Source organism: Ranitomeya variabilis, chromosome 2 (assembly GCF_051348905.1).
Source record: "Ranitomeya variabilis isolate aRanVar5 chromosome 2, aRanVar5.hap1, whole genome shotgun sequence".
In the NCBI taxonomy this organism is placed as follows: domain Eukaryota; kingdom Metazoa; phylum Chordata; class Amphibia; order Anura; family Dendrobatidae; genus Ranitomeya; species Ranitomeya variabilis.
This window is the reverse complement of record NC_135233.1, coordinates 576,132,469-576,146,684: the sequence shown is the minus strand read 5'-3', so window position 1 is coordinate 576,146,684 and position 14,216 is coordinate 576,132,469. Positions and strand designations below refer to the sequence as shown.

Genomic DNA, 14,216 nt, shown 5'->3' with positions numbered 1-14,216 from the left:
AGGCACATCAGGGGCTCTGCAAACGCAACATGATGCCCGCAGAGCATTCCATCAAAGTCTGCATTTCAAAACGTCACTACTTCCCTTCCGAACCCCGACATGTGCCAAAACAGTGGTTTACCCCCACATATGGGGTATCAGCGTACTCAGGAGAAACTGGACAACAACTTTTGGGGTCCAATTTCTCCTGTTACTCTTGCAAAAATAAAAAAATTCTGGGCTAAAAAAATATTTTTGAGGAAAGGAAACACATTTTTTATTTTCACGGCTCTGCGTTATAAACTTCTGTGAAGCACTTGGGGGTTCAAAGTGCTCACCACACATCTAGATTAGTTCCTTGGGAGGTCTAGTTTCCAAAATGGGGTCACTTGTGCGGGAGCTCCAATGTTTAGGCACACAGGGGCTCTCCAAACGCGACATGGTGTCCGCTAATGATTGGAGCTAATTTTCCATTCAAAAAGCCAAATGGCGTGCCTTCCCTTCCGAGCCCTGCCGTGCGCCCAAACAGTGGTTTACCCCCACATATGGGGTATCATCGTACTCAGGACAAACTGGACAACAACATTTGGGATCCAATTTCTCCTATTACCCTTGGGAAAATAAAAAATTCTGGGCTAAAAATCATTTTTGAGGAAAGAAAAATTATTTTTTTATTTTCACGGCTCTGCGTTATAAACTTCTGTGAAGCACCTGGAGGTTATAAGTGCTCACTATGCATCTAGATAAGTTCCTTGGGGGGTCTAGTTTCCAAAATGGGGTCACTTGTAGGGGAGCTCCAATGTTTAGGCACACAGGGGCTCTCCAAACGCGACATGGTGTCCGCTAACGATTGGAGCTAATTTTCCATTCAAAAAGTCAAATGGCACGCCTCCCTTTCCGAGCCTTGCCGTGCACCCAAACAGTGGTTTACCCCCACATATGAGGTATCGGCATACTCAGGAGAAATTGCCCAACAAATTTTAGGATCCATTTTATCCTGTTGCCCATGTGAAAATGAAAGAATTGAGGCTAAAAGAAATTTTGTGTGAAAAAAAAGTACTTTTTCATTTTTGCGGATCAATTTGTGAAGCACCTGGGGGTTTAAAGTGCTCACTATGCCTCTAGATGAGTTCCTTGGGGGGTCTAGTTTCCAAAATGGGGTCACTTGTGGAGGAGCTCCAATGTTTAGGCACACAGGGGCTTTCCAAACGCGACATGGTGTCCGCTAACGATGGAGATAATTTTTCATTCAAAAAGTCAAATGGCGCTCCTTCCCTTCCGAGCCTTACCATGTGCCCAAACAGTGGTTTACCCCCACATGTGAGGTATTGGTGTACTCAGGAGAAATTGCCCAACAAAATTTAGGATCCATTTTATCCTGTTGCCCATGTGAAAATGAAAAAATTGAGGCTAAAATAATTTTTTTGTGAAAAAAAAGTACTTTTTCATTTTTTTCGGATCAATTTGTGAAGCACCTGGGGGTTTAAAGTGCTCACTATGCTTCTAGATAAGTTCCTTGGGGGGTCTAGTTTCCAAAATGGGGTCACTTGTGGGGGAGCTCCAATGTTTAGGCACACAGGGGCTCTCCAAACGTGACATGGTGTGGGCTAAAGATTGGAGCCAATTTTTCATTCAAAAAGTCAAATGGCGCTCCTTCCCTTCCGAGCCCTGCCGTGCGCCCAAACAGTGGTTTACCCCCACATATGAGGTATCAGCGTACTCAGGACAAATTGGACAACAACGTCCGTGGTCCAGTTTCTCCTTTTACTGCTGGGAAAATAAAAAAATTGTTGCTAAAAGATCATTTTTGTGACTAAAAAGTTAAATGTTCATTTTTTACTTCCATGTTGCTTCTGCTGCTGTGAAACACCTGAAGGGTTAATAAACTTCTTGAATGTGGTTTTGAGCACCTTGAGGGGTGCAGTTTTTAGAATGGTGTCACTTTTGGGTATTTTCAGCCATATAGAACCCTCAAAATGACTTCAAATGTGAGGTGGTCCCTAAAAAAAATGGTTTTGTAAATTTTGTTGTAAAAATAAGAAATCACTGGTCAAATTTTAACCCTTATAACTTCCTAGCAAAAAAAAAAAATGTTTCCAAAATTGTGCTGATGTAAAGTAGACATGTGGGAAACGTTATTTATTAACTATTTTGTGTCACATAACTCTCTGGTTTAACAGAATAAAAATTCAAAATGTGAAAATTGCGAAATTTTCAAATTTTTTGCCAAATTTCCGTTTTTTTCACAAATAAACTCAGAAATTATCGACCTAAATTTACCACTAACATGAAGCCCAATATGTCACGAAAAAACAATCTCAGAATCGCTAGGATCCGTTGAAGCGTTCCTGAGTTATTACCTCATAAAGGGACACTGGTCAGAATTTCAAAAAACGGCAAGGTCATTAAGGCCAAAATAGGCTGGGTCATGAAGGGGTTAAAATGTCATAGAACATACCAATATACATAGTTATTGATACATATTATTTATTATTTACATTATTGTTCTTAAGCAAAGAACCGTTGTTGTGGCATTTGCCACAACACGCAAAGTTGTTGTCTGATGTCTTTCATCACTCCCCTCATAAGCATGTTCATGGATCCTGTGTAACTGTACCTTAAATAACAAGAATTGTCAAGAGCTGGTGAGTGCAGCCATTTTTTGTTCTTTCTTACTATTATTTATTAATTGTATTATTCTTACATTTGAATAAATAAAGTATATATGGATTCTAGACTCCCGATTCTTTAGAATCGGGCTGCCATCTAGTATATATATATATATATATATATATATATATATATATATATATATATATATATATATATATATATATATATATATATATATATATATATATATAATATTGTAGTGATTCACAATATCAGGTAGGCATTTGGTAGCATTCACACAGGCAATGCGGTTTGGTCCATACGTGCAGTTTTATTGCTTTCATAAATCTCCAGGGAATTCAAAACTGAAAACATCCTCTTCAGGGAGCAAAGGTGTCACAACTGATAATCAATTCATTTATCAGGCACATATGTCAGTGCGGACTCACACGAACAAATTACAGTCCTTTCTCTTGTAGCAATACTTTATACACAGAGGGAGTGCGCGATCCTACCATATCTCGGCATCCTGTTGAGCTCCAGCAGCTTTCAGCGCCAAGCAGAAGTGTTCATCTACGTGCACAGTTTTCACTTAAATGGCTGCTGCCTCCACATGTTTCTTTGCATCTTCAACACACAGACTGCTCAGCTTTCCTTCATGAACAATGCAGTCTCCATTCAGAGGGAGACCCTGGCATGTCTTAATCCCAGCTACAGCTCTCATTTTGTATGGACATATACATATACACACTTCAGTCCTATGTACACATACCTGAGTGAATATATGAACCAAATGTCAGATTACACCTCTGGATGTCAAACGGAAACTTGTAGACATTTAGGTTACAGGAACTAACAATTCTCAGTGGAAACGATACTTTAATTTCTCCATTGTACTTTAGGGAATAGAAGGGCACGACAGGAGAATTATCTTCATCTTCTATCCTGAATAATACAAGACAAAGATAACATTTTACCAACAATCTGAAATTCTGAGTTTATATAAGTGCAACTACAGTCTCGTACATAGAAAAAGGGGTCCCATAGCAGCGATAACAATTGGACCCTCAAGTGTTTTGAGTTTTTCCACCCAGTACCGAACATAGTGTTTTTCTATTTTCATATCCTTTTTAGGACTGTCAAGCAAATTACCCCTTTCTCGGGCATCCAGACATTTCGTTCAAAAGCATCAGGGGAACACCTTCTCGCTTCGGCTACACACAATTGAAAGATTTCCATCTTCTTGAAGGGGAGACGATATCAGGAAGCGCCTCCACGATCAAGAAGAATTTTGGATGTTCAACTGGAACACGTGTATCCCCAATGGACTAAATGTGCGTAGAGAACTGCTGTTTTGCTACTAATTTGTGAACTCCGTATATATCCTATCAGTATGTTGCGGTGTGGCGTTCCTACATAAATCATACTTCATTATTGATTGTAGATATGTCTGCGTTTTCTTATGCTGTTTTATTTATGTGCTTTGCATCTTTTTGTGTTGTTTGTATACACAGATTTTGCTTGCGTATTTTAATGGGTAACTCTCACGTGAGGGGTTGAGTCATGTGACTTTTTGGGAGGTGTGTTTAAAGGTGTCCATTTTATATAAATTGTTGCATCATCATTAATACAGCTCTGATAAAGAACACCGCCAGTGTTCGAAACGCGTTGCTGTTGTCATGGATACTTTATTATTTTAAGCATTTTTCAATAAATGTAAGCCTTCATTGGAAGCTGGACCTTTTTCTTTGATGCCATCGTAACCCGTATTACTCACTTTCATCTGTATTTGCTAGGACTGATGAGTACGTTAGCTAGAAATTGTTATAGTGACAACCTTTGCTTTCTAAAAACATTGTATATTTTAGACTTACCTTTCATAGATATACAGGTCTGGCTTCCAAAGTGTTTCTTTTGTCAATAATATTTTGTTAATGGAACAAAACCAGTCTGGATCCCATTCTATGAATTCATTTATCCATTTCTGCAGCACAAAATTTGTTTTAGGTTACATTGTACATTTCGCCTTCCTATGTTCACAGTACCTATGTTTTTCTTTTATTAATATTAATGGCCATAAATAAATATTTAGAGAAGACAGTAATCTGGAAAATGCTAAGGGGGATTCATTTTGCAATTTTAGTTACAGATGTGCGCCAACTAATATTACTTTGAGTTTTTTTAGTTATAAGCTATGTTAAAAAAAGAACAAAAAAGTACGCGAGATTCATGTTTTCCATCGTGTCATAGCGCTGTGGCTTTCTTTTTGTAAAAGGAAATCACTATGCATATGTGGTGTAAAGAAGATCTATCATTGGATTACTTAACCCCTTTACCCCCAAGGGTGGTTTGCACGTTAATGACTGGGCCAATTTTTACAATTCTGACCACTGTCCCTTTATGAGGTAATAACTCTGGAATGCTTCCATGGACCTTGGTGATTCTAACATCGTTTTCTTGGGACATATTGTACTTGATGATTGTCATAAAAATTATTTGATATGACTTGCGTTTATTTGTGAAAAAAATGGAAATTTGGTGAAAATTTTGAAAATTTCGCAACTTTCCAACTTTGAATTTTTATGCCCTTAAATCACAGAGATATATCACACAAAATACTTAATAAGTAACATTTCCCACATGTCTACTTTACATCAGCACAATTTTGGAACCAACATTTTTTTTGTTAGGAAGTTAAAAAGGGTTAAAAGTTGATTTTTACAACACTATTTTTTTTTAGGGACCACATGACATTTGAAGTCACTTTGAAGGGTCTATATGATAGAAAATACCCAAAAGTGACACCATTCTAAAAACTGCACCCCTCAAGGTGCTCAAAACCACATTCAAGAAGTTTATTAACCCTTCAGGTGCTTCACAGGAAGTTTTGGAATGTTTAAAAAAAGAAATGAACATTTAACTTTTTTCACAAATTTTTTTATTTCAGATCCAATAAACCCATATGTGGGGGTAAACCACTGCTTGGGTGCATGACAGAGCTCAGAAGGGAAGGAGCGCAGTTTGACTTTTCAATGCAAAATTGGCTGGAATTGAGATCGGACGCCATGCCGCGTTTGGACAGCCCCTGATGTGCCTAAACAGTGGAAACCCCCCACAAGTGACACCATTTTGGAAAGTAGACCTCCTAAAGAAGTTATCTAGATGTGTAGTGAGCACTTTGAACCCCCAAGTGCTTCACAAAAGTTTATAATGTAGAGCCATAAAAATAAAAAATCTTATTTTTCACAAAAATTATGTTTTTGCCCCCAAATTTTTATTTTCACAAGGTTAACAGGAGAAATTGGACAGCAAAAGTTGTTGTCCAATTTGTCGTGAGTACAAAACTAGACCCCCCAAGGAACTTATCTATGTGTTGTGAGAAATTTGAACCCCTAAATGTTTCATTAAAGTTTATAATGCAGAGCCGTGAAAATAAAAAATCATTTTTTCCCCGCAAAAATGATTTTTTAGCCACCAAATTTTTATTTCCCCAAGGGTAATAGGAGAAATTGGACCCCAAAGGTTGTTGTCCAATTTGTCCTGAGTACTCTGATACCCCATATGTAGGGGTAAACCACTGTTTGGGTGCAAGGCAGAGCTTGGAAGGGAAGGAGCACTGTTTTACTTTTTCAACGCAGAATTGGCTGGAATTGAGATCGGACACCATGTCGCTTTTGGAGAGCCCCTGATGTGTCTAAACAGTGGAAACCCCCCAATTCTAACTCCAACCCTAACCCAAACACACTCCTAACCCTAATCCCAATCCTAATCCCAACCCTAATACTAATTCCAACCGTAAACATAATCCAACCCCTAACCCCAACTCTAGCCCCAACCCTAACTTTAGCTCCAACCCTAACGCTAATCACACCCCTAACCCTGACACACCCCTAACCCAACTGCAAACGTAATCCAAACCCTAACCCCAATTCTAGCCCCAACCCTAACTTTAGCCCCAACCCTAACCCTAACTTTAGCCCTAATCCTAACCCTAACCCTAATGGGAAAATTGAAATAAATAAATTTTTTTATTTTACTATTTTTCCCTAACTAAGGGAATGATAAAGGGGGGTTTGATTTACTATTTATAGCTGGTTTTTATGTTTGGCTGCTATCAAACACTAAAAGATGCTTTTTATTGCAAAAAATAGTTTTTGCATCACCACATTTTAAGAGATATAATTTTCCATATTTTGGCCCACAAAGTCATGTGAGGTTTTGTTTTTTGCGGGACGAGTTGACGTTTTTATTCTTACAATTTTTGGGCACATGACATTTTTTGATCGCTTTTTATTCTGGTTTTTGTGAGGCAGAATGAACAAAAACCCGCAATTCATGAATTTATTTTTTTGGGGGGGCGTTTATGCTGTTCCCGTGTGGTAAAATTCATAAAGCAGTTTTATTCTTCGGGTCAGTACGATTACAGCGATACCTCATTTATATCATTTTTTTATGTTTTGGCGCTTTTATACAATAAAAATTATTATATATAAAAAAATAATTATTTTTGCATTGCTTTATTCTGAGAGCTATACATTTTTTATTTTTCCGGTGATGGAACTGTATGGCAGCTTGTTTTTTGTGGGAGAAGATGAAATTTTCAGCGGTACCATGTTTATTTATATCAGTCTGTTTGATCGCGTGTTATTCCACTTTTTGTTCGGCGGTATGATGATAAAGCATTGTTTTTCGCCTAGTTTTTAAATTTTTTATTTAATGGTGTTCATTAAAGGGGTTATCTAGTGGGACAGTTTTATAGATCGGGTCTTTACAGATGCGGCGATACTAAATATGTGTACTTTTATTGTTTAGATTTTTTTCTTTCATTTAAATATTTATTCATTGATAGAATAAATATTGATTTTTTTAAATTTATTTTTTATATTTTTACAATTATTTACATTTTTTTTAAAATTTTCATTCTTACTTTTACACTTTGTCCCACTATGGGACAATCATTTTGTGCAGGCTGATCGCTTCTAGAGCCCCGGTGCCGGCTCCGGAATGCTGTGATCATGTTTGATTGCAGTGTTCTGAGGGTTAAAGTGCCGGGAGCGGTTTGTGACAGCTTCTGGCACTTAGTGCCGGGTGTCAGCTGTGAGAATCAGTGAGCGCGGCTGATCGCCTAAGACGTACTATTCCGTCCATGGGAATTAAGTCCCAGGTCACATGGATGGAATAGTACATCTAATGCCAGAAAGTGGTTAAAGTGAACTTGTCAGCACAATTTTGCTAAGTGAACTACAGACAGTGTCAGGTTGGTGCCGTTATACTGATTAAAATGATACCCGGTGATGAAATCCATCTTGTGTAATCAATGTTAGAAGTTTGCAGCTAGTGTTAAGGCCCCGTCTCACATAGCGAGATCGCTAGCGAGATCGCTGCTGAGTCACAAGTTTTGTGACGCAACAGCGACCTCAGTAGCGATCTCGCTATGTGTGACACATACCAGCGATCAGGCCCCTGCTGCGAGATCGCTGGTCGTGTCAGAATGGCCTGGACCTTTTTTTGGTCGTTGAGGCCCCGCTGACATCGCTGAATCGATGTGTGTGACACCGATCCAGCGATGTCTTCACTGGTAACCAGGGTAAACATCGGGTTACTAAGCGCAGGGCCGCGCTTAGTAACCCGATGTTTACCCTGGTTACCAGCGTAAATGTAAAAAAAAAAAAACAGTACATACTCACCATCTGTTGCCCGTCAGGTCCCTTGGCGTCTGCTTCCTGCTCTGTCTGAGCCGCCGTAAAGTGAGAGCACAGCAGTGACGTCACCGCTGCGCTCTGCTCTCACTGTACGGCGGCACTCAGTCAGAGCAGGAAGCAGACGCCAAGGGACCTGACGGGCAACAGAAGGCGAGTATGTACTGGTTTTTTTTTTTTACATTTACGCTGGTAACCAGGGTAAACATCGGGTTACTAAGCGCGGCCCTGCGCTTAGTAACCCGATGTTTACCCTGGTTACCCGGGTGCTGCAGGGGGACTTCGGCATCGTTGAAGACAGTTTCAACGATGCCGAAGTCGTTCCCCTGATCGTTGGTCGCTGGAGAGAGCGGTCTGTGTGACAGCTCCCCAGCGACCACACAGCGACCACACAGCGACGCTGCAGCGATCAGCATCGTTGTCTGTATCGCTGCAGCGTCGCTGTGTGAGACGGGGCCTTTATGCCTGTGATCCAGGGCTAGCTGTAGGCACCGTCTTATCTTCCTGCTCTACCCTGCTCTAAACCAGAGAAACCAAGGAGAGACATGCTCATGGGCCGCATGTTTGTTTGTGCTTCCAGGAGGCCTGTGGGCAGGTCTCTTCTTGGTTTCTCTGACCTAGAGCAGGAAGATAAGACTCTGCCTACAGTCCCGCCCTGGAGCACGGGCATATCAATAACTGAAAACTTCTAACACTGATTACACAAGAACCATAAGTCAGATTTCTTCACCTCTGGTATCATTTTAATCATTGCGAGGGCCTGATCGTTGCCATGGCGACCCAATGTTGTCATCATGACATCTGGGACACCAGCTACAGAAATGCTGTTAGACCATGCTAAGATGCTTCTTTCAGGGTAGCACTGACAGGTATAAAGCATTGCAATGCATTATACCAGTGATCAAAGTGTTAAAAATTAAAGTCCCATAGAGAGACTAAGTAAAAAAAGAAAAAAGTTTAAAAAAAAAAGTAAAATAATGTTTTCTAAAATCACAAAAATAATAACAACAACAATAACGTCAATGATAATATTAATAATAATAATAGTCTCATAAATATGTATTATGTAACAAAAAAATTAAATATACTGTACACATATTTGGTATCTTCGCATCTGGAACAACCCGACCAATAAAACTGTCACACTTGTTAACCCCTTCAGTGATCACCGTAAAAAAAAGAAAAGAAAGAGGCAAAAAACAATGCTTTTTCATCATACTGCCGAACTTCAAGTGGAATTGTGACACCTCAGGAAGGCTCTGAAATAGCTAAATGCCTCCTCATTCCTAAAAAGAAATTTAGCAAATTGGGCACTCCCAAATCCAAATGCCCCCGTCTTCTGAGCCCCAGTGTGCCTACACCACATTTAGTGTCCACATTTTTGGCATTTCTGTAGTGATGAGAGCGTAAAATGTAAAATGTGGTAAAATGTAATTATTTTTTCTTCACTGCCCAATGGTATAAAATTCTTTGACCCACCCTTGGTGTCAATATGATCACTGGACTCTTTAGTTTGTAAAATGGGGTCACTTATGGGGGGTTTCTGTTGTTCTAGTACTCTTCCAGTGGGTCATGGCACTTGCAAACCATAATAGTAAAATCTACACTATAATATGGCGCTCCTTCCCTTCTGAGCTTTCCGCTTTGCCTGAAAAGTAGTTCCCGATTACATGTAGGATATTGCTGCACGCAAGAGAAATTGCACAGCAAATTGTGAGGTCCACTATTTCCTATTAGCTCATGTATAAATTAAAATTTGGAGCTAAAATAACATTTTAGTGGTAAAAATGTAATTATTCTTTCTTCACTGCTCAATGATATAAAATTCTGTGAGGCACATGTGGTATCAACATGCTCACTCTTCACCTCACTAGTGTAGTTTGTAAAATGGGGTCACTTATGGGAGTTCTGCTGCTTTGGGGCCTCAAGGACTCTGCCAATGTAAAATGGCACCCTCAAACCATTCCAGCAAAATCTGAACTCCAATAGGTTGCTTCTTCTCTTCTGAGTATTGCAATGTGCCTCAAAAGTAGTTTTCAACCGCATATGGGGTATCACTGTACTCATGAGAAATTGCACAACAGATTGTACAGTCCATTTTGCTTCTATTACCCTTGTGAAAATAAAAAGTATGGGTCTAAAAGCACATTTTTTCTAGAAAAATGTGATTTTTTTTATTTTTATGGCTCAACGTTATAGAATTCTGTGCAGTACCTCGCGGTTCAAGGTGCTCACCACACATCTAGATAAGTTTCTTGAGGTGTCTGGTTTACAAAATAGGGTCACTTGGGGAGGTTTCCACTGTTTGGGCCCATCATGGGCTCTCCAAACACAGCGTTCACTGTCTATTCTAGATAATTTTGAGCTCCAAAGTTCCAGTGGCGCTAATTCCCTTCCGAGCCCTGCTGTGCACTTAAACAGTAGTTTTCCACCACATATGGGCTATTGGCGTATTCAGAAGAAATTGCACAACAAATTATATAGTTTATTTTCTCCTGTTACCCTTGTAAAAATGCTAAACTTATGGCTAAAGTAACATTTTTGTGTAAAAAATTAAAATGTTCATTTTTTCTTTCTATATTGCCTTAATTCCTGTGAAGCACCTAAAGGGTTAAAAAAAACCTTATTGGATGTGGTTTTGAGCAGCTTCAGTGGTGCAGTTTTTAGAATGCTGTCACTTTTGGGCATTTTATGTCATATAGGCCCCTCAAAGTCACTTGAAGTGTGATGTGCTCCCTAAATAATGTTTTTTTGTAAATTTTGTTGGAAAAATTAGAAATTACTGATCAACTTTTAACCCTTGTAACTTCCTAACAACTACAACTTATGTTTCAAAAATGGCGCTGATGGAAAGTAGACATGTGGTAAATGTCACTTATTAACTATTTTGTCTGAACTATGGTTTAAGGACAAAAAAATTAAAAGATTTGAAAATTTCAAAAATGTCAACATTTTCACCAAATTTCCGATATTTAAACAAATAAAAACAAATCATATCAAACAAATTTTGCCACTATTATGAAATGCAATATTTCACGAAAAAATTTTCTCAGAATCACTGGGATACATTGAAGCTTTCGAGTTATTAACTCATAAATTGACACTGGTGAAAATTGAAAAAATTGTCCTTGTCAAGAACTTGAAAACATATTCATATTACTTATATTTAGAAATCTACATCTCTTACCATGTTGAACCATAACAAGGTAGTTAAAGACTGCAAACTTGTATCCTAGAAGCAGAATCAATGTGAATTGAAATTATTACTTTTTTATTTATTAATATACAGTACAGTTGAATACAAACAGATGGAAATATGCACAGACATAATTGAGTAATTAACAAAAATACCACAGAAAATATCATGGAATAACAGTGATGCAGATGTATCATGTGATGTACGGATATCACTATTTTCATCTTTTACGTTAGGCTGGCGTAGGCGAGAAGGAAGTGTTCAAGGATACCAGTCTTTCTGGAATATATTTGCATATTACTGTTTGTTTATGTGATAAAGAAATGTTACTGGTGTACACTTTGGAAAATAGTACATTATTATTAAAAGGGTTCCGACTGGTATAAAAAAAAAAAAAGAGGTGATAGTTACCCTCACCGATTCTATCCGTTTCTTATTCCCACAAAATATTGGTTATGACAGGTGAGTATATCAATTGGTTAAAGAAGACGTTTTTGGTCATGGACTAAGAAGTTGAGACCAGTAGGGTCCAGGTTTGCTTCAGAATAGGACTTTAAGGGTCCCTTTCCACTTGCGAGATAAAAAACGGTCCGTAATCTGGACCGAAAAAACGGATGGAACGTATGCGATTTTCATGCGAGTGTCATGCGAGTACAATGCGATTTTTAATCGCATCATCCGTTTTTTATACTCGCATCATCCGTATGACATCCGTATTACTGTCCGATTTGTACGCACCGGTGTCCTTTGAAAAGCCGGCAATTCAGCGCAGTGTACAGTAAAATCACACTGACAGGTTAGAATAGACTAGATATATACACATAGAATAGGTATATATACATATATATATGTCAGTGAGACACCTATATATGTATATTTATATTTAATGCAGCGCAAGATAGCATAAAAGCCACTAATTCAATTGCCGGCTTTTAATTTCTCCTTCCCAAACCCGACAGGATATGAGACATGGTTTACATACAGTAAACCATCTCATATCCCCCTTTTTTTTGCATATTCCACACTACTAATGTTAGTAGTGTGTATGTGCAAAATTTCAGCGCTGTAGCTATTAAATTTAAGGGTTAACTCGCGGAAAAAATTGGCGTGGGCTCCCGCGCAATTTTCTCCGCCAGAGCGGTAAAGCCAGTGACTGAGGGCAGATATTAATAGCCAGGAGAGGGTCCATGGTTATTGGCCCCCCCGTGGCTAAAAACATCTGCCCCCAGCCACCCCAGAAAAGGCACATCTGGAAGATGCGCCTATTCTGGCACTTGGCCACTCTCTTCCCACTCCCTGTAGCGGTGGGATATGGGGTAATGAAGGGTTAATGCCACCTTGCTATTGTAAGGTGACATTAAGCCAGATTAATAATGGAGAGGCGTTAATTATGACACCTATCCATTATTAATCCAATTGTAGGAAAGGGTTAAAAAACACACACACACATGATTACAAAGTAGTTTAATGAAATAAAGACAGCGGTTGTTGTAATAATTTATTGCTCTCTCAATCCATCAGGAACACCCTCGCTTGGCAACATAATAAACGCACAAGATACATACCCTCAGATGTCAGATCACGTCCCACGAAGTAATCCATCTGAAGGGGTTAACTAATATTACAGGCACGAGCCCTGCTAAATGCAGCGGTGTGCTCGTGCTTGTAATTCCCCTGCGAATGAATGAAATGTAGGTCATTGACCTACATTTCCCTCAGTCGCGGTGATGCGCCCCCTGGTGGATGTCCTCATATGACCTGGAGCGTGGGAAAAAGTTCCCAGGCTGCAGTTTATGAGAACATCCACCAGAGGGCGCCTCACCGCGACTCAATGTAAGTACAGATCCTGCTTTCCTTTCAGCACCCGGGGGATTACAGGCACCAGTGAGTGGTTTATCGCAGCTCGTGCCTGTAATATTAGTTAACCCCTTCAGATGGATTACCTCGTGGGACATGATCGGACATCAGAAGGTATGTATCTTGTGCGGTTATTATTTTGCCAAGCGAGGGTTTCCTGATGGATTGAGAGAACAATAAATTATTACAACAACCGCTGTGTTTATTTCATTAAACTACTTTTAAATCATGTGTGTGTGTGTTTTTTAACCCTTTCCTACAATTGGATTAATAATGGATAGGTGTCATAATTGACGCCTCTCCATTATTAATCTGGCTTAATGTCACCTCACAATAGCAAGGTGGCATTAACCCTTCATTACCCCATATCCCACTGCTACAGGGAGTGGGAAGAGAGTGGCCAAGTGCCAGAATAGGCGCATCTTCCAGATGTGCCTTTTCTGGGGTGGCTGGGGGCAGATGTTTTTAGCCACGGGGGGGCCAATAACCATGGACCCTCTCCTGGCTATTAATATCTGCCCTCAGTCACTGGCTTTACCGCTCTGGCGGAGAAAATTGCGCGGGAGCCCACGCCAATTTTTTCCGCCATTTAACCCTTTATTTCAGCAGCTACAGCGCTGAAATTTTGCACATACACACTACTAACGTTAGTAATGTGGAATATGCAAAAAAAAGGGGATATGAGATGGTTTACTATATGTAATCATGTCTCATATCCTGTCGGGTTTGTGCAGGAGAAATGCAAAGCCGGCAATTGAATTAGCGGCTTTTATGCTATCTAGCGCTGCATTAAATATAAATATACATATATAGGTGTCTCACTGACATATATATGTATATAGACACATTCTATGTGTATATATCTAGTCTAT

The 14,216-nt window shown here is 39.3% G+C and overlaps 1 protein-coding gene across 2 annotated transcripts in view; it reads right to left on the bottom strand.

Annotated features, from left to right (window-relative positions):
• LOC143807089 (5-hydroxytryptamine receptor 3A-like) overlaps positions 1-14,216 on the bottom strand; it is a 57,588-nt gene that overhangs the window by 24,582 nt on the left and 18,790 nt on the right. For both annotated transcript variants that reach the window (XM_077288296.1, XM_077288297.1), the window contains exons 3-5: positions 11,479-11,523; positions 4,467-4,576; positions 3,365-3,537 (exon numbers count right to left, since the gene is read on the bottom strand). In XM_077288296.1, the coding sequence (XP_077144411.1) occupies positions 3,365-3,537; positions 4,467-4,576; positions 11,479-11,523 (328 nt within the window). The remainder of the gene's footprint in view (positions 1-3,364; positions 3,538-4,466; positions 4,577-11,478; positions 11,524-14,216) is intronic.